This window comes from Phoxinus phoxinus (assembly GCF_949152265.1).
Source record: "Phoxinus phoxinus genome assembly, chromosome: 14".
Taxonomy (NCBI): domain Eukaryota; kingdom Metazoa; phylum Chordata; class Actinopteri; order Cypriniformes; family Leuciscidae; genus Phoxinus; species Phoxinus phoxinus.
The window spans coordinates 13,795,583-13,817,227 of record NC_136889.1 but is presented as its reverse complement, the minus strand read 5'-3'; the positions used below and the strand labels follow the sequence as shown (position 1 = coordinate 13,817,227).

Genomic DNA, 21,645 nt, shown 5'->3' with positions numbered 1-21,645 from the left:
GTCAGCAGATCAGTGGTCTCATGGTGAATATGAGGGTTGAAGTGTGGTTGAAAGTGTGCTGTCTGTGAGGGGGAAGCCACAGTCTGCCCATGACTGTGCCAAGCAGCTTCAGACACACACACTCATATGGCTTGTATCTGCTCTGGTGTGAAGCACTGGAGAAAGATAGAAGCCTCTGTAACAGTGGGAGCAATGAAATTATGTTAGACCTGAAGTGTGAGGAACTGGCCACAACAGGCTCCATGCTCATTAAAGAAGAATGAAATGACTTCAAATGACTTCAAATGACTTAAAGAATGTAACATCGTTGTCCTTTATTACTCAGTACATATATTTATATATTATTTGTATTATTAGCCTATATATTATGTAGATTTAAAAGAACTGTTTTCTATTTGCTGCTCATGCAACATTTCTCATTATCAATTGTTGATCCGCAAAACAATTGTGCTGCTTAATATTTTGTGGAAATGGTGATACATTTCTAGTGTTCTTTGATGATTAGAACGTTCAAAAGAACAACATTTATTTGAAATATAAATATTTTGTAACATTATAAATGTCTTTACTGTCACTTTTGATCAATTGAATCCACTCTTCCTGAATAAAAAACATTTCTTTAAAAAATTCTCAAAATGTTGTTTATGTAGCTAAATGAATATGTATTATGGTATAAGGGAAAAAAAGCCAAAATTTCGCGGCGACAGCTGAGAAAACGTGGAGCCGTCATCATCATCATCCAGTGAAGACGTCGAGCTTTTCATTTTCTGACAGAAAGGAAGGTTTTGGGTGCACCCAATCATAAAGAGAGTCTGAAGGGGAGTAGCTATGCTAATCTTGTAACGTTACAGGAGCTAAAAATGTATCATGGCCGCCGGTTCCGCACTTACTTTCGGATGTCTGTGGGACACTTTGAGGAGCTCCTTCAGACAGTACCACATCTGACGAGACAAACCACAAACTTCAGGGAACCAATCGGTCCGGAGCAGCGTCTGGCAATCTACTTAAGGTGAGTTGTCCTCTTAAAATCATCAGGGGCTACGATTACATGCAATCAAATAAACAATCCATTGTATGTGATTGGCGGAAGCCTTTTCTGTCGCCGCAAAAGTAAAATAAAAATCGACATCGAAGCGAAATAAAAGTCGTTTTTTTCGCCGCAGCACATTCACGTTCGGTGTGGAAGCACTCATTTCACAAACAGCTGATCGAAAAATAAAACTATCGCGCGAATTATTCGTGCGTCAAAATCGCGTCCATTGTGAAAGGGCCGGGGCGTTTTTGTTGTTGCTATGGACTATGTTGACAAGAGTGATGTTGAAGTAACGTTATTCAGTACTGTGAAGCTACACTGGTGTCGTAGCCTACCTGAGAGAAGATGAGAATAGGCTTGTAGTTAGGGAGTAGGCTACATGTTATTTAAGAAAAATATATATTTTTAAAAAATATATTTATTAAAAATATATAAAATATATATATAAATATAATTAGCCTATATTTTTAGAATGAGATTTTTTTATTTAATTTTTAACCTAACGTTAGTCTGTTGGGGAGAACACCCCCAGGGGCATGGCTTCCCACTATCATAATTACTGTAGCCTAGTTACCATGGTCTGAACATCACATCCTTTGTTTTCCATCAGTTTAACTATGTGATTGAATAAAAATATGTGGACTTATTTCAAAAATGACATCAAGTTAGCATCAGCTAGCTAGTTACTGTAGCAAGCCAGTTGCGGATTTTCAGCATGGTTCATAAATATTCATATTTACTGTTGGTATGGCTTGTCTTTTTAACTGTACGGTACAACTGCTTGTACTCTGATTCTGCTGTAAATGTATAATGCAAACAGATTTTTTTCAGAATGGGGGCATTTTACCCCATGGCCCAGATGCCCCCTTTTTTATTAAGAGTTTATTAGGGAATAAACTATTAACCGCTATTTTATTGCAATTTAAGCTTTTTATTTTATTTTTAAAAATATTTATTTTATCCTCCCTGATTTTGATTTCTACATTTCACTTCTGCTCTAGTTTCTCAAAAGCATCTGCTAAATGAATAAATGTAAATAAATATACATTAGATTTACTTCAACAGCCACTGACACATTGACAGTATGACCAGTCTCAATAACTTCCCTCACTGCTTAAAGTCATATCATATTCTGTTCTTAAGCAGCTTAATGTCCATTTAGTACACAAATGGGTACCTAGCTGTGTATTAGTGGCCTTTTCACTAAATAGGACTTTTGTGCTGTTTCTTTGACTGCAGTCTAAGCTGTTAAGTGACAAGAGAGATTATCTCTGTCCACAATAGAGCCAATCATTTTCCCCTAAGTATAGAGCCTAAACTCCCCTTAAAAGCATAAAGACCCTCACATTTAAAGAGCCAGTAGAGGGACGATCCCATTCATGACTTAATAGCCAAATGAAAGTTCCTAATTCAGCAGTTAGGACTGTGGCAAGAGCTCAGCCTTAACATGTCAGTGCTGGGCTCTGGGACTGAACTGGCTTTGTTGGGCAGTAACAGTAATGGAGGGGGGTCTGAACGAGGCCTCATAATAACTTCCCGTCGTACAACTCGAAGGCTTTTCCCACGTACGAGAAAGCGGGGGGACAATGCTCCCTGCACTGTTCTCCCTGGTTCCTCTCCCTCCCCTGAGAAGAACAGGCTCCGAATGCCCCCCCACCCCCCACACACAGCCACCCGCCCCTCTCCACTGCCACTGAGCTTCGCTCCGAGCTCATCGCCGGGTCAAGGGAGCGTTTAGTTCCATGATGATGGAGTGTATAACAAGGCTCCATACAGCAGTCAGCTGATGGCTGTCATCACTGTTGGCTTGTGTGTGTCCCCGACTGTCCTCTCTTCCCTTAATTACCCATCCTCAGTCTCACAGCAAGGTCCCCTCACAAATTACACTGTATTGTTGGAGGAAGATTGGCCTGTCATCACGGAGAAGGGGAGCATTTCAGCATCGCCATAATGGCCCCGATGCCCGGCAGTGGCTGTACGAAGCACACCCTCAAACCCCCCCCATCGCCCTGCCTCGCTGGCCATTACCACTGGTGCCAGGTGACTCTGTGACCCAGACAGTTTTCTGCCATGTCAGCAATTCAAATGCACGGCGCCACTGTGTGGGGCTCGCTCCTCTTCTCAGACAATGGGCAGATTCGAGCTCCCCTAAAGATGAGTTAGGGCCTCTGATAATACATCTCCTCCACTTTCGCTTTTTTCCCACTGCCCCTGTGGAGCTCAAAGCAAATGAGATCCAAAATAATATGTGGGCCTGTTGTCTCTCTTGAACCAATATCTGTTCAGTCTAATCACAACTGGACAGCTATTACATTGTTTTGCAATGGAATGTCTGTGAACGACCAGTTGAATTCATCAGCCACAACCATTAACATTGGTGTAAGCAGTGTTGCGGTTCCAAGCTACTTAAAAACGTGGCAAGCTTCAAGCTAATCTTAATTTCAAGGAAGCCTATAGTCAAGCTACTGTTTTGAAAAAATAGTTTGATACTCTACAATGAACAAAAAAAAAGTAGTATACCAAATGTAAGTTACTTAAGAGGGTAATACGCTATTTTTACATTTAAAAATATAACTGTAGCATATAAACCTACAATAAATTGTCATTTTATTTTTTCAGAGCCATAGTTTTGCTGGTACAAAAGGAAGGAGTGGTTTTAAATGAATGAAGAATCGTATATACTAAATAATAAAACACCCTAACTTTCATAACCGAGAAGAAAACAAGTATGGGACTCGAATTGGTAAATCATTTTGATGCGAGGGAAAAATTAAAGGGGTCGTTGATTATGAATTGCATATGAATTTTTTAACTTTAAGTAGTGTGTAATGTTGCTGTTTGAGCATTAACAACATCTGCAAAGTCATGATGCTTAAAGTTCAAAGCAAAGGAAGATATTTTACACGACATTCCTCCCGGGTTGGTGACATCACAAACCCTGACATTTACATAAACCCTGCCCCCGGAAACACGATTTATAGATTATCATGACAGAATATGATAATAAATGACAGACTAGAAGATATATCTACACATAAGTTACATAAATTAATTAACTAATCATTCAGAAATGTTGTCTACATGTAGTCACTTCTTCTTGAGTCTCTCCATCTTTGTCTGACTCCGGTTTGAACATAAAAGGCTAAAAGTTTTAGAACTGTTCAGGACACAAGCTGTTGAAGCTCCGCCCTCTGTGCTGGGAGCAGCAGCTTATTTGCATTTAAAGGGACAGACACAAAACCGGTGCGTTTTTGCTCACCCTCAAAAAGTGAAAATTTGAACATGCTATATAAAAATATCTGTGTGGTATTTTGAGCTAAAATTTCACATACACACTCTGGGGACATCAGAGACTTATTTTACATCTTGTGATGTAATTATACCACACCTTTAACTACGATTAATCAGACTGATAAAAGGAGAATGAACCGAATTGCTAAAATGACTCAAATCGTTGAGGTGAGCGCGTGTGATTATTCCATCAGCTCTGGTATTAAAAATTTTAATATAGCGGTTATCGCGCCACACCGCTAGTCGTTGATAATCAAGTCGTTGATACACCGCTAGTCGTCTTTTGAAAAAAAGCTTTGTTATTTTTGAAAACAACAGACACCCTACTGGGAAATGTTTAATTATGATTAGCGTCAACACTTTTAGTTAGTGCTTTTCAACACTAGGCCTATGGTATGGTAGAGTTTAATGCATTGCTGACCCCATTAGCAATGTTTTCTGACATATAGTGAAGGTTATATTGTTGGATATTGTGCGCAGGGATGTTTAAGAAAATCAGCCGTATCCTAAATCACACGTGAAACTAAGAGCGTTATAGCCTACACACAATAGCATGAGCCTTTCTTCTTTCTGATTCTGAAAACAATTGCAAGTTTCAGTCATGACATGAGTATCAATTTCATGGGCAGATGCTATTAATTAATTGTATTCCGGTCTTGCTCTGTGTTGTGTTGTCAGTTAATAGACACTCATCTTCCTAGCTGGATGAAAGGCTGTCTTTTTTTTCCGAGTTCACCCACTGCATGTTTTGGAATGAAAATCAAATGTGACTTTATTGCAGAGACACCACGACCCATTCATCATCATAACGTTTTATATTGTCGTCAGTCTGTCACGGAGGTTTGAGTGAATGGCTTGTAATTCCTGCTTTAAGATGCTGTTTAAACTCATGTATTTATTATATACCCGGAAAGGTTTTAAATTATGCTAATTACTACTCATCAACTTAATTAAGCTGGTCTTTTTCTCCACTTTATCTTTTTTTGGATATGGAAGTTACATTTGAGAATAAAAGTGAATGAAACTAGAAGTTTAATTAATTATACTCTGGCAAAAAGTTAACTGATAATTCAAGATAACAAGCAACTATCAGTCATAATTTAGAATCAATTAAAACTAATAGTTCATCTTTTGTTCATCTACATGTCTTTTGCCATAGAATAGGCCTACTGTTGTTAGGCTATATTTCATATTATTATTAAATTATAATTATATTATATACAGAGATATAATGTTATAATATCCGAGAACCTTCTATTTATACATTTGTCTGCCTTCTTTTATGTTCTGTTCATTAGTAAAAATTTGAGGAAATATAATCTGTATATTATATTGAGAGATGTTGAAACTAAATCATTGTACAACTAATTTTTCCACATCGGCTCATAAAGAGATTAAAAGGTGTTGTTCTAATGAATTGAGATAGCCCTCCATCACATGAGGCATATCTAGCAAATGGCAGTTGTGTATAAAAAACAAACACATTGTAAATGGTAATTGTATGGCCCCGAGGTCCGTGAGCCAAACATTACACCGATTTCCTCACTATTACCAGACAGTCTGCCAAATGAGTTATTTCTAATTACTCACATATGCCTAGCAAATGTGGAAATCTACTGCGGCCTTGGCTGACACTGAAGACAGTACTTATCAATTTACCACAGAACAAAGCTTGCATATTTCCATTGCGTTCTTTAACTTTGTTGTAAAGAAAATATGACACCCTCATTATAGCATGTGGATGACCATGACTGTAACCTCCCAGCAAGTATATTCATAAGCACAATTGTTTATCTGCAACCAGCTCAAGGCTGGGATTAATGGCTTTTTGGGGGGTTGCATGAGATAATAGCCTACTTATGACCCATTGAAAAATATTTTCAAAACAAAAGACCCCAAGAATCATTTAGTTTAGCAGATCACCGGATAACTACAGGATCTGTTATGCTATACTTATTCACAGAAATCTACATTGTGTGAAGTGATCAAACAAACAAACAAGCAAACAAATAAATAAATGACTGAAATCACATTTCAGTAATTTATTTAGGTATTTATTACAACTACCTGCCTGTATATCCCAGAGGCTAAATAACTCATCCAAAAATTTCCATGAGAGAATGGATAACTGTGAGTGTTTTCACACTTGATTCATTTTAGGGGTCTGAGAGCTGTTCACATGAATTTTGACAATTGTGTAGAAAAAAGTCAAACGAACACTTTTAAAGCGAGCTGAACTGAGACCATCATTTATTTTGATCAAGGGCATTAATAACGGAACATGTTTAATTAATCTCATTAATCCCAATGTGTTAATGTGTTAACCTTGACTCCCCTAACTGTACTCAAATATACAATTTAATCATCATCAATTTTACATTACAGTAATATTCAATGGAATGCAGTCGGTCAAAATTCACTTTCAGTTATAGTTTCACGGCCAGGGTCAGTGTGAATGTCAAGAGCACTATATGGACCCTTTAAAGTGTCTGTGTTTGGTTCTTTTAAGCAGGAAGAACAGCCTTTCTATTTACGTGTCACACATTTTTAAATCTTCTTTCAGCTGTAAGGAAAAAATCTTCAAAAATATACACTCATCATCTAATAAGAGCCCATTTGTTTCTTTGTTGACAGTTTATCATATGCAGCATATCAAACTTCATTACCATTAAATGTGTGAATAATCGGTTTAGGAAAATGTGGCCTTTATGTATAGGCCATGTGATTTAGTCCACACATCACATGGTATGTTTTGCACAATCTGGCCCTTAGGATGTCTGTGCACATATTTCATGCAACATTCAACCATTTGCAGTGTTAATTAAAGAAGCATAAGCTTAATAATGCTGTTAAAACAAATCAAAGCTCCTTTTTTCTGTTTCAGTTATGCCATCCGTGGACCATGAACTCCACATGCCTAGAATTTGCGAAGTGTTTACTGTGAAAAGATTCAAAGTCCCTAAATAGATTCAAAAATGTATGACTACTCCTTTGAGCCAAATTAATCCATATAAATATATCAATTTCAATATGGGACCACAGTCAAATAGTCGTTTTGGTGGTTTTCCCCCCATATAATTTAAATTGCTGCAAGCTGCAGCTCTTGGAAAATGTTCGAGCCCACAATGCAGTTTTCTGCGCATAAATCACACCATAATACTGCCTTTAAATAGTTACAGACAGATAATTTATTCTTGGCACACACTGGACTCCATACCTATGCCAGTGTGAGTGTGAGTGTGAGTGTGTCACGCTTAGTTGCCAGCAGTCATTATTTGCTGACAGTTCACGAGTCACTTTACTCTTTATTGTTCCTTTTCATGATTTTAAAACACTAGTTTTACACCACTCTCACGGCACGGCGATTATTCTCAGGCGAACACGGCAGGTGAAGAAATACGGTTAAATGTGGTTGGAAAAGAGGACTCTGGCTGTGACCAAACCACTAGCGTTTTCTTTAACACCAACCGTCGTGTATCCACAGGACTGTATAGGGTCGTTTTGCCAGACAAGATGCAGATAGGATAGAGTCCCAACAAACTGATCAGCAGCTCAACTTCATTTCTTTTTTAGTAAGTATAAACACACTAGAGCTAATTCATCTCAACAGCTTGATTGCGACAAAACAGTTTTCCACTAATTGTGGCTATTTGTTTAAATTTCACCCTGTGTGATTTATGCAATGCTCAAGCTGGCTCTGAGTATTCTGATAATTACTCTTAACATAACAGAAATCAAAAACCCACTGCGCTCCTCTGCCTGCGATTCACTGAGAATGGCCTTATCCAAACTGAGCTGGCACTCATTTTCTCCACGGTTTAAATGAAAGCACGGATGGTTTAGATTAAAGCATTGTTTCCCAGCTATTCGCTAAGAGCCGAAGCTAATGAAAACCAACTCTGCTCTTTTATAATTCATTTGTACCATTAGCATATTAGCTTCAGCATAATGACAGGATGTCATTAAAGGATTTGGTCTATGACTAATGACAATATTTGTGTTCTGAAGTAGGTCAAACAAAGTAGCCAATTACTGTTCTTCCCATTACGATGATGAAAGCTAGAGATTAGCCATGCCTAGTTTTGGATATATTGTTTACTAATAAATGTAAGGGTTTCTTGAGTCCCTCTTCCAAACTATGAAACAAACAGATTTAGCTTATTTAATTGGTTTTAAAGTATTTTAATGATGATATTGTGATTATGAAAAGGTACAGAACCTAATCTTTCCACCTTAGAAGAAAACACATGTTTAATTTTGTCAATGTTTTCACAAGAATATTATATATAATGTTTATATAGATATATTATATATACATAACATATATAATGTTATATATAATGCATTATATATAAATATATATTATAAATATATTTCATTTTATGTATATAAATATATATAATGTTTTTATATATACACAGGTGAAACTAAAAAAAATTTAATATCGTGCAAAAGCTAATTTACTTCAGTAATTCAACTTAAAAGGTGAAACTACTATATTATATAGACTCCTCTATTACATGCAAAGTGAGATATTTCAAGCCTTTATTTGTTTGTTTTTTGATGATTATGGCTTACAGCTATGAAAACCTTTTCACAATATTCTATTTTGAATTTGGGGTTTTCGTAAGCCATAATCATCAAAATCATATCAAATAAAGGCTTGAAATATCTCACTTTGCTTGTAATGAGTCTATAATATATTAGTTTCACCTTTTAAGTTGAATTACTGAAATAAATGAACTTTTGCACGATATTCTAATTTTTCGAGTTTCACCTTTATTATATATAATATATATATAAATTAATTCTATACAATAAAACATGTAGAAATATGTAGCATATTTGTTTTCTAAACTTTTTATGGAAATTATTTCTGGATACAGTTTTTCTTTATATCAACTTCACAATGTGCCTATGCTTTGATCTACATCTGTGTATTATATTAATAATTCAGTAATTCATATTTACATTTTTTCTCTTCAGGTTTAAATATGAATATCTCATCATCGGTTGGGGTGCTTCAATTCCACCGCCAGTTTCTGCAGTACAAGTAGATGTACATGTCCTCTGGGTGGCAGCATGTTTCGAAAGCAGAGTTTCTCCTTTAAATGCAAGGGAAAGCTGACACACATGGATCCAATATAGGCAAACCTTCATACTGTAGAAGTAGACGACATGGAGCCATCCTTCGTTCAGAGGAGGAAGTTAGTGGTGTTCATGTCTGCTACTGGTTTTCATTTGCAGTCACAAAACTTTTGAACCACTTTCACGAAGGTGTACCTCCAGCCAGTGTGATTTGTAAAGATTTTCAGATAGTAACCGATGTCTGATTATTCAAAGCTATTACTCTTTCATTTTGGTTTTCAGAATCTGAGACATTTTTTGTTCATATAAAGCTTCCTTCCTTGAGTACAAATGAGTATGTTTGGGCCGGTAGTTCAGATTTGTACCTAAAAACATTTTCACTGTCCCCACTACAGAAATTATAGATTTCAATTTCTGAATAAAATGTTTTCATTTAACATATTCTTGAACAAGAAACATTTACAACAACTACTTTTTCGAATCTGGAAATTAGCTATGGTGTTCATTTTCAATATATTACATTATCTTGATTGTGGAGGCTCGATGTGGGATTCATTTTCCGCAACAATTGTAACTACATTTTGTCCCATTGAAAAATTCATCAGTAACACTTAAAGCCTTTATGTTTAATGTATTATAAAAGTATTCGCTATGACACTTTTTTTAATTATGCTTTTTTTGTTTATAAAACATTGACCATACAATGTTTTATAATACATTGTATGGTCTCATGAATAAATGTAACACAGTTATAATACAGTATGGCCTGGTTTCACAGACCGGGCTTAAATTAAGCCAGGATTAGGCCTTAGTTCAATTAGGGCATTTAAATAGCTTTTATAAACATACCCAAGAAACAAAACATCTTGAGACAAAACAACGCCACTGACATATTTTAAGATTTGTCAGTGCAAATTTTACTCTGGGACATCTAATTTAATAATAATACTTATCTATTCATTGTTACACCTTTAGAAAGTTGCATGCATTAAAACATGACAAACAAACAATTTCAGATATAACAAGGAATCTGCAAATATCATAATGCAAGTTTGGCTACATCTATTTATGAAAATATATAATGCATTATAATGTACATGATGAATATCTTTATTATGCTTTAAAGGCTTTAGATAAAGTGTTACAAAATTATCTAAAATCAGACTTCACCAATGCTTTTTATAGGTAAAATAAAATGTTACTAATGAAGATGTCAGCGATCTAGTCAGAAAAGAATAAGCAGAAACTATTTTTTGTCAGTTGCTAAAAGATGAACTGCATCATCATCTGCTGGACTGAAAAGTCAAATGCTGAGGAATCAAACATGATCAAATCTGGGTTGAACGATGTCTTTTAGAACTAGAGAGCATGAACCAGTAAATATCGTTTTCAGCCACTTAGCCCTTAATGTACCCAACGTATATTTGCCTTTGACAATTCAATACAACCTGTGGTTTCACAGATTTACAGTGACATGTCAAAATAGTCATCTAAATTAATTGGCTAGATGCTGAACAGAGGCAGAAAGAGTAATTTGGGTGACACATTGACTCCTAAAGTGAGGCGAGCAATTTTGCTAGGGTTACATCCATGAAGGAATGTAGGTAATGTACTTGTCTCAGTTCAATGCCACAGACTGCTCTTTGACCAACTAAAACAAATAGTGTTCAACTGCTAATGTGGAGCCAGAACAAATAAATAAATCAGCTTGTTTTCACTGTGCTTAGTCCGCAGATTTAGTGAAAATTAAAAATTGACTTTGCATATATTTGGTGCCAGCCAAGCTCGAAATTGGGGTTTACAGAATATGAAAAGGAATACCATAATTGTAAACGCACTGAGTATGTTTAGCTCTCCGTAATTTGAATATGTCTACTTTTCTTTGACACTACAGCAACAAAATGTGTATTTTTTCCCATATTGCTGTAATTCTGCTTTATTTGAACATCCACAATGATGGTAAAAACAATCACAGTGTTGTATGCCATATGAAATGTATAGTTTGGGCATGTACTGTAGCGCTCTATAGGCAGCAGTGACCACGGGCAGTGTTTCACACAGAACTCGTGTTTCGCTGTTAGCCGCAGTGACTGAGCAGCGCAGAGTTCTGGAACATTCCTGGAGAGACTCAAAGAAGAACATACACAGTGGGAGTTTGGACCCAACCCAAGAAAAATAAATCCAGGTTTACATTTTATGAGTAAATGAGATCATATCTAGTCGGCCCTTGAAAGCTAGGGGACAAAAATGCATGTCTGTGCTGCTGTTAGATCAAGATATTTCATTTAGAGTTGATAACTCGTCATGTCTGCACAAGGCATATGGTTTGTGTGGGTGTTTGGGCTGTAGAAATATGGCAGTGATGATGTTGCTGACATCTGTGGTTAAGGGTTGTGCGCTGTCATGTTGATTAATAAATCAGCTATAGCTCTTAGTAAGCTACTAATTTGTTGTGTAATTGGAACTTCTGAAGAGAATTGTGTAAACCCACACAAAGCTAGATTTGTTTTGCATTTTCTAAATAATGTACCAGATCATCAACCCAGCTATGTTCTAAAAACGTTTAGCTAATGTTCCCATTCAGTTATGAAACATTGAAACGTTCAAAACGGTCATTTAAAAAAAAAAAAAAATTCTTGGTTATTCTATCGTTAAGGAAACATAAAATTTTTAGCATTTTCCAACGTTACTTTTGAATGTTCTCATGTCACTGAAAAAATAGTAACATTTAAAAAATGTTAGATGAACCTCCAACTAAAATGTGTCAGAAAAAAACGTATAAACAATGCATAAATAATACCTTTAAAAAAAAAATCAAATACCAGATAACTTTGAACAAACTTTCTATTACCGTTACTGGAAAACCTGTTTGAGAGAACATAGCCAAAGTTCTGAGAACGTTCCTGTAAGCTGGGTAATATTTTTACCTTTGGGAAGATGTTAAAGGTTTGTTTGCTTTTGAATTTGGCTTGTCAATGCTCATTTATGACTGAGGGCTCAAGAAAATTTTTGCATTGATTTTGTGGTTGGAAACCCAATAGCTGTGACAACTGTTGACCAACTGTTCAAAACAGGTTTATGCAAGATTGAGTACATACACATTTCTGAAACTTGGATTTACAGTAAGCCAAGTATGCATATGCAAGGTCTGCAATGTGTCTCTCATGTTACTTTTTGACCTTTATAAGAGAAAGGCTATCTAAAAATGAAATTTCAGTGGGCAAGATGAGCTGTTGTCATAATGAGGCACATTCATGTTTTATTGATAATAATATCCTGCAGATTGTTGTAAGTTTTGCTCGCTCTTCTTTACATAACTACTCTAGAGCTTCTCTATCCCGAAATGTTTCTATATACAAACCCCGATTACCTTGGCAACAAGAGAAGGTGCATGATCAAGCACAAGGTCCACATAACTGGCCCCAATAAATACTTTGCAGCACTTAATTTAGTTCCATGCCGTGGGCCATTAGCTCCTGCAGTCCATCTCTCAGCAACTGTGCGGCTGATGGAGAGAAAAGGCACAGCAGTGTCAATTTAATTAAATCCAGCTTGGCTGGGTGTGGCTGGTCATCAGCTGCGTGCAGCACATTTCTGACCGGACCACAAATTAATATTGATGCCCACAATGTTATTTTTCTTAAGTTCCAGAGTTTATTCTATTAAAAGATTAATTAGCGGACTGCCGAGAACAGAAGGCAAATCTGGGAACACATAGTATTAAATAAAAGTAAATAGACACTAATTTATTACTGTTTTCAATTTATTATGTATTTATTTATATACAATCAAATATTTTGAAGAACAATGCAAGAGAATTTAAACTCATTAACAACAACATGAGCCTTTTGAGGGCCATAATATTAAGAAATGTTGTTTCACTCATTCTTTTTAAAATCAAACATTTTATAAAAAAAATTAAATGATCGCTGTTAGAATTAGCAGACTTTGCATGACATAATAAATGACCTTCAATATTAATAACATAACATCACATTGTATTTGACTTCTAAGTAAAAGAAAGTTGCAAAAATTATAAAACATTTTTTCTTTTACCAAAAACAACAAATTTGTCTAAAGAGATCTTTTAGTTACTCACTGTAGATTGATCACACTAAAAACTATATTTTTCTTATAAACAGTTTTAGTGTAATGACTCTAAGGATATGTTGTTTTCTTTTAAGTTATTATTAAGATATCTGATAACCCTCATAACCTTAAAACAATAACCCTCATAACCTTTAAAAAACCTGCCACAACAACTGAATTAAAAAACATTCTGCATGAAAATACCACAAAAGAAAGAAATGACTGCTAAATACTTGACACGATGTATGATTACAGCATAACATATTTCAAATTGATTATTCAAATTCAAAGTTTTATAAAATCGGGATGTTATTGTAGACCTGAGCAAGGAAAACAGTATTTGTTGTGTAGATTTTAAAACGTTTACTAGTCCATTTGTTTTTTTGCGGCATGTTTCTTTGGAGATCATTTCCACCCAAAATATTCAGTGCACAATCAAATAATCTATTGTTTAAAATATAAAGTAAAAGACATGACAGACATTCAGCTGATTTACACATGCATATTGTCCTCTCAGGTTCCTCTAAGATACGCTTGCTTATATGCTATTTCCTGTGGTTTGTACAACATGTCTGGTTCATAAAGTTACCAAATAAGCAAACATGTTAGTCATGGTTTGTGAGGAGAGCATGTATATACTGTCAGAAAAACACATTCATTTAGAACAACAAATAGAAGAACATAACATAGTCCACAAGACATCACTATGTAACTCCAGGGATAATGCCATAATTTGTATTCATTAACCGAGCGGGTTTGATCGTTCCCCTTCCCCTTTTTAAGCACTTGAGTATTACGGCTGTGAAACCAGCATCAAAGCGCTGTATGGGGCCCCACAGGCTTCGGCTGTATTAAAATCACAATCTGTCTAATTACAGGTATGCGGTGAGAAAAGGAGAATGTTTTCTACAGAGATGCCTTGAAGGCTTTGTTAATACACTGACTGGAATAAATTCCTCATGCGAGGAACTCAGGTGCCACGCATTTCCTGTACTGAGAGCCTTTTGAAACAGCCTTCCAGGTGAGAGTGAGACTGTGACTCAAGTCGTCTCCACTCGAGCCGTGAGTAAACATCATTTCGCACTTGATCCTGCAATAAGCCCAGTAATGAGGCCAAGCACTTGGCATTAAGATCACAGAGCGCTCGTCTGCCCTCGGTCTCACGCCGCACAGTCAGACGCTGTTTGCTGCTGCACAGATTTTTGACTCAGTTCCGTGGGAGATGAGAGCGTCTGCACGGGTGCCGTTAGTCACCATGCATGGGATAGCAATCGCATTTACAAAAGGGCCTTTTTTTTTCAACAAACAATGCTGTGCGGCCCATCACACAGCAACTTTTTAAACATGAATCAACTCAATGCAATGTCTCGGAGACCTGTTTATCCTGCCACCAATGTGGTAATAACAAAACATTAAAAGTATGCAAAAATTATAAATAATTTTTGGTCACACTTTAGATTAGGGTCCAATTCTATTAGTAACTATGACTTTTGCCTCAATAAACTCCTAATAACTACTTATTGGATAGTTGTTAAGTTTAGGTATTGGGTAGGATTAAGGGATGTAGAATATGGTCATGCAGAAAAAGGCATCAGGATGTGCTTTATAAGTAATAAACAACTAATATCCTATATGCATGCTATTAATAGTGAGAATTAAACCTTAAAGTATTACCTAATTTTTTTTGTTTGTTTATGGAAATACATTTTATGCTTCGCAAACCTGAACTTGGTTTTGCAATACATCACAATGGCAACATTCACATTGAGTTTGTGGTTATGCTTAGTTTTGTTATGCTTTAAGCTAATTATAACTTATAGCCTAAATAATAAATCTTCTGCATGCTATTTCAGGTCACAAACAAAAGACATCCATCTTCCACTTCAACAGCATGTGCTTATAAGCTATTACATAGTTTTCACTTAAATTGATGAACATTTATACTGTAAAAAATTATATGATCAATAAGTTATAACAAAAAATTTTTTTATTGCTTTAACTCATCAAAATATTAAAGCAATTTTCAACTTTTTTATACAAGAATCAAATCATTTTTTTAAAAGTCAGTTTAATGTAATTCTAAATTGAAATGACTTAAACATCCAAGTTGATTGTACTTTTTTTTTCTTTTACATATCATTTCAAGAGCTCCTGTGGATGTGCGTCGTGTACCCCGTGACTACAGGCTTGTGTTTTTATTTGATGCTTGGGAAAAGAGCACCACTTGGGTGGTTGGAGCCCTGGCAGAATCCCAAAGTCTAAGTAACCTTTAATCCTTAATCCTCAACCCAAACCTGACCCTTACTCGCGTCTAGTTGTCGGACGTCTGTCTCAAACATCTTAAAACCAAAACATAGGATTTTTGTGCTGAATAAAAACGGTACAGATTTTACGTTATTCCTGATTAGTTTTGTCATTATTAATTCACATTCACATTATTAAATATTTGATACTTAATATAAAATGTATATTTGTATGCGTTTTAGCCTACATGAAACAACTGTAGCTAATCCGCAGTAACTGTCGCTGAATAATTGAGAACAAAGGCCGCCTCGAAGTCTCCGATTAACGTCTGCCTTTAAAGCTATAGGCTACACAAGCATCATTACATTTATTATATTAATCTCCGATAACATAGGTCAGATAAGTGCGAATGATTATCTGTTTTCAATTGAGCTGAACTTTCGACTCTTATGTTGAAAGGTTTAGTTTCCTTTATCAGTAAAGATTACATAATATCAGTGTTCACCATAAAGGACAGATTTTAAATAGCAAATCATTTTAAATAATCAGGTGATCTTTGGCGCAGTTGTATAGTGTTTTCTTCAATAAAATAATAATTACCTGGAGAAAGAATATTTACAACAATAACAGTAATAATACTCATAAGCGATGCACATGTGCGTATAGGCTATACGTGTAGCCTATACACACACGCACATGTGCATCGTTTATGATTTATGTGTACACACACACACACACACACGCTATTAAACAAATTACAGCAGAAGTCCAAAGTCAGTTTGTTGCTGAACTTTGATCTTCTTTTATTACAGGTAAGATTGTTTGGTCTTCACAACTTCATGTAAAACAGCTTTCAAATTTCTTTGTGATAGTCACTGTATAAGAGCCACTATGATGAGGTGAGTTTTGATGAGCTTCAGTGTTAACTTACATATAGGTTATATATATATAGTTCTGCTGTAGGTTTCTATCTTTTTTGTTATTATTGAGTGGCGCTTGAACACTCATGTTTTGTTTCCCACATTAAAGGTTTTCTGTTCTTATCTGCCTGTCAGTGCTGCTGTTCAGCACTTCAGCCAAGCCATACAGGCCCAGGGTATGTTTCACTTCTAATATGGACACTCTTAATTTACAGAAAAATATTTTGACTGTCTTATGTTACAAAAGAAAAAAATAAACAATGGCTATAGTCGCTTTTAATTACAACTGTTTTTACAAGGTCTGCCCTGACCCATCTTGCCATTTTGAGCAAGAAGAAAAAGGATGTAAAGAATTTAACATTAATTTGAACGTCTTTTGTATATCAAACTGTGATTATTGGCATTGCTATAGGCAGTACTCTACTTTTTATTGGGATATTTTAAACATATTTTATATTATAAACAATCCATTTGCTAATATTTGGCTTGTTGTTTTTACAGGAAAAAGTGTTTGGCAAAACAGTTCAGGACACTATAGTGTAAGTACTTGTCTTGCCTTCTGCACACAAGGATCTAAGTAGGTATACATATAAGGTATATATTCACTTTAACCAAATATTCAAATGATTAAAATAAAGTATTCATTTTCCATGGTAGTTTTGATCATCGCAATGGGAAGATGATCCAGGGAATGGAGGAGGTGGAGCCACCACAGGACATGGATATAACAAATTCTGACATCGATCCTAACATGTTGATTTGGAAAGCAGTAAAAGAAGAAATTCAGCCGAAATACAACAGTCCTGAAGAGGATAAAGATGCTCTCTACCACTCCTTTGACATAAAGCTTCCAGCTGACCCGAAACAGCATGAAAACTACTTTCCGCCACTGGGACACGATCAGGTACAGATGTATGACAAACCAGAAGAAGATAGGGACGATCTTTACCATGGAATGTTTGATGTAGCTGTCGAGCCAATGAAAGGGGAGAAGGATGTAATTGGAGGTAATGCCAGGCGCATATACTCAAGCCCCGAAGAGGACAAAGATGACATGTACCACGCAGATCTCAAAGGACATCAGTCTGACCAGCAGGCTCTAGCGATTAATATATTCTCCAATCACCCCAAAAGAGTGCACACAGAGCCAGAGGTAGACCTGGATGAGCTTTATCATAAGCAATGATCAAATATGTCATGCCGTATCTAGGACTGCAGTACTGGATGTTAATTCATTATGTGTGGGTTTAATTAAATTATCTCTTTTAAAATCATTAAAAAAAAAAAAAGTGTGTTTGTTTTTTTAAAATATAGTACTAAACATATAAAAAGAATGTCTGTTCAGCATGTTTCACACTCAGCAATACCAGGAAGACTCTAACCATAAGCCATATGGTATATGAAATACATTTTTATACAATCATAATAAAATAATTGAAAAAAGTATATTTAGAAAAGAAAGTATTTATTAAGGCAAAGTATTATAAGAAAAGCAAAAGATGACATTTCCACAGAGGACATTCACAGAGCTCGATTCAGCTGCTGTTAATTCACAGAACAACGGGCAACAAAGTGAAATGCTGCCAGGTTGGGATTGAGCTACACCTGTCGCACAAAAGAAGTAAAACATAAAATAGATCAATTAAATAAATAAAACATTAAATATTTAAAGGCTGAACAGAGCTGACTTTCAGTTCATAAAACTTAACTTGAATTTTTAAAATAAAAGGTGGGCACAGTTAAGCATTTGGTTTTACTGGTTTTTACTGTGTGAATTGTATGATTTTTTTCTATTTATTTTATAAATTGTCTTATTACTTCTACATCACATTATTACAGAAAGTATGAACAGCAAAAATGTCAAAATCTAAAGTGAAGGCACTGAATGAACCACACACATACATTTTATATAATAATAACATATACAATATTTTAAAATCAGTTATATGAAGATATTTTGCATGTGCACTATGATTTTTGGTCCAATCACTTTGGTAATGAAAAACTACCAAACGGCTCCTCTTTCAGCATTGTTCATCAGGTGGAATGACACCTTTCTTGATAATAAGATTTCCATACAATGCTGTCTCCCTGTCAGAGAGATTTAAGAATCATTGATTATTTTTCTTAAATAAAAAATAGCTAAACAGATCATCATAGATCATAAATAAAAACACTCACCCAGTTGCCACTACAGCAAATGCCTTTTTAGCACGCTCATAGAATGCAAACCGCTCAACAAACTTGAAGTTACCCTGAAAAAAAAATGAAACATGTTCATTTTTTGTTAAGGTGATAATTAGTGTATACACATTTGATATCCTGGACAAATTAATTGTATTCTTTCCTTTGTAAACCTAGCTTGGTCAAATATAATTTCAATAGTGATGAATCTGTCCTCATCATATTAGTTATGATCTTTTATGAATGTAATAGCTTACATCTGATCCTGCTTGTTTCAGAAGGTCAGAGTACTGGTCCCATACCGGCACTATCAGACCCTTTAATTTGTCACTCTGCACAAGGTCCATGACAGCTGCCTAATAATCAGACCATATTCAGTTACAGCCACAACCTACAATTATGAAAAGTTACATACATGAACAACCAAGTTTAACCTTGTGGTTTAGCCATTAAAAAATAAAAGATGCCAAAGAATGTTATCACCCACCGAATCATCATAGGTATCAAGAGGAAAAAGCTTCAGTATTGCCTTCAGGAGTTCTGGTATACCGACACCTCAAAGAATAAAACAGATCATACACTTGATCACCTTGCACAGCAGTGTCAGTGATAAACATTTGACATTTTTGGCTATAATAATGCAAATAATGCATATTAAGAAATTCTGTGGCCAATAGATATTGAAAAATACAATGGTTACCATAATTTACACAATAATTATTGGTTCTGTAAAACTATAATAAATTAACATGAGGGAAGGAAGAAAGGAGTTTTTTTATGAAAGTTGTATAATAGGAAATACCTGTAGAAGCTACATTAAGGTTTAGACATACCATCCGCTCTTATCTCCACTGGACCACATTTACAAATAGATGCGGCTGGAAAATTGGCATCTGCAAGAACTAAAAAAAGGGCTACATGACAATTCATACATGACGTTAATTTATTTTAACAGTTTTGTAGCGATGATGACGTCTCATCTGCGCTCATAAGACAAACCAGATCCACTCAAATTTGTAGACGGACAGAAAATCGACGCTTTACAACATCAGCGGGAGTCGAAAGAGTAACGTTATGTGCTTTGGCTTAGAGATAATAAAAATGTGACATTTTTATGAGAGACAGCCTACAAAGTTGTTGAGTGACATTTTGACGATCGAAATGAAAGCGCATGTTGCGTGGTAAGGAGCGCAGCCAAAGCAATAACACTTCCCGTTTCAATGCTCGAACTATATCCGTGGCGTTTTTAAATCACATCTAACTTTAAATAAACCAATGCAATGACATGCTATAATGGTGGCACAAACCTGCTACAAACAGGTATATCGACTAATATCCAGATTAGCCTACAAGTGTGATGCAAGAACTTTGGTCTGACGTTCATAAAAGGTAGCCTACGCTGCATGTGATCCGATCTCATTAACGACTTACCTAGTTCATCTCCATGACCCATTTGCGCCAAAACATACAATAATTCAGGCGTAAGTATTGATGGGATTCCTTTTAGTATAACCATTTCAAAGCAGTGACAGAACACGAGCAAGTTTGTGGGCAGTCATGTGACCCTTTGAAGTATTTCAATTGGTTACACGAAAGAAGAGCTACGTTTCTAACGCAACCTGCGTTTCGAATACGTAATTTACGTTTCTTTACATACCAGTGACGGTAGTCTTTTCTTAGTTCATCTGCTCAAGTAAAACTGGTTATGCAGTCTTATTCTGTTTCAGAATGAGAAGGCATATTCATTTTCACCATTGTTTTTGCATAGCCTACATTTGTTCGTGAGTTATGCCTCCTTACATTTTCAGACTGGGTGCATGCGGCCTAATAGGCTAAAAATAAAAATTGCATTAAGCTACAGAGAGCGTTAAATTAAGTGGCGAACAAAATCTCCCTTGTGTGAGGAAGTAACATCCACTCTATCGGTCGGTAGGCCTAGGCTATACAAACAGTTTATTTATTAATTAACTTACATTTCAAAAATATATTAAATCGTCAATAAATAATTAGTAGCATATCTGCTAAAATTAACAAATAACATCAATGGCAGTGGCGCTCATTAATATTTATGCTAATCTCTCTATAAATCTTAATATAGTAGGCTACATAATAGCCGCTTATAGCAACAGGTGATTTCGAATTCATTATTTTACGTCTCTGACGACCAAGCCTTAGGCTATTAGGCTATTGTAAAAATAAGAAACTTCAGTTAGAGTAAAATGTTGAGGAAAAATCCATAGGCTCAATCTCATCATCTGCAGTGTGACTGAACTCACAACACTCGTTGATTTTCAAAGATCTCCGCGCAAGCCTATTCTGCGCGTGAAATTCTATATTATAGCTCTTGACAACATGTTCCATGCAATATTAAATTAAATTCCTACACGGTTACATGCTAAATATTAATAGGCCCTATATGTCTAATCAAATTTTATTGTCGGTAAATTGAAATTTGATTACACAAGGCTGGAGATATTTTTTTCATAGTTGGGACATTTATTTGCAATAAGAAAAAAAAAAACATTAGCAAGCTAATTGAGCTTAAACTCGCCGTTTAAATGAAGAACGACACCTAGACGTGCAGCTGCTACTGATGGAAGAGGAACTGCCGGTGATGTGGTTGTAATTTAGGGAAATTTGCTCCAAAAGAGCTCTGTGGAGGCTTTGCAGCTGCGAAATGTAGAGTAAAAGTGGAAAGATGGAAGACTGATGGAAGAAAAGACATTCGGAGGAGCCAAGACTGTCTGATCAGTTCAAAGCTCCTTTCTTTTACCGAGGAACCATGCTGCTCCCTCT

General features: G+C 35.7%; 2 protein-coding genes across 5 annotated transcripts; one reads left to right on the top strand and one right to left on the bottom strand.

Annotated features, from left to right (window-relative positions):
* The first annotated feature begins 856 nt into the window (after positions 1-856).
* LOC307010141 (uncharacterized protein) lies at positions 857-17,941 on the top strand. Of its 4 annotated transcripts, XM_079634566.1 has the most exons (6): positions 885-1,009; positions 15,648-15,763; positions 16,558-16,644; positions 16,775-16,841; positions 17,167-17,204; positions 17,323-17,940. In XM_079634566.1, the coding sequence occupies exons 3-6, from the start codon at positions 16,637-16,639 to the stop codon at positions 17,849-17,851; spliced, it is 642 nt and encodes a 213-aa protein (XP_079490692.1). In that variant the 5' UTR covers positions 885-1,009; positions 15,648-15,763; positions 16,558-16,636; the 3' UTR covers positions 17,852-17,940. The 4 variants fall into 4 exon arrangements, with proteins under 4 accessions (XP_079490690.1, XP_079490692.1, XP_079490691.1 ...); XM_079634565.1 differs by lacking the exon at positions 885-1,009 and having other exon boundaries at positions 15,631-15,763; positions 17,323-17,932; XM_079634564.1 differs by lacking the exons at positions 15,648-15,763; positions 16,558-16,644 and having other exon boundaries at positions 857-1,009; positions 17,323-17,941.
* A 725-nt stretch (positions 17,942-18,666) lies between these two features.
* fuom (fucose mutarotase) lies at positions 18,667-20,433 on the bottom strand. Its single transcript, XM_079634569.1, has 6 exons — positions 20,281-20,433; positions 19,683-19,751; positions 19,337-19,404; positions 19,107-19,205; positions 18,847-18,920; positions 18,667-18,756 (listed from the first exon to the last, which is right to left on the bottom strand). The coding sequence occupies exons 1-6, from the start codon at positions 20,363-20,365 to the stop codon at positions 18,690-18,692; spliced, it is 462 nt and encodes a 153-aa protein (XP_079490695.1). The 5' UTR covers positions 20,366-20,433; the 3' UTR covers positions 18,667-18,689.
* Between the last annotated feature and the right edge of the window lie 1,212 nt (positions 20,434-21,645).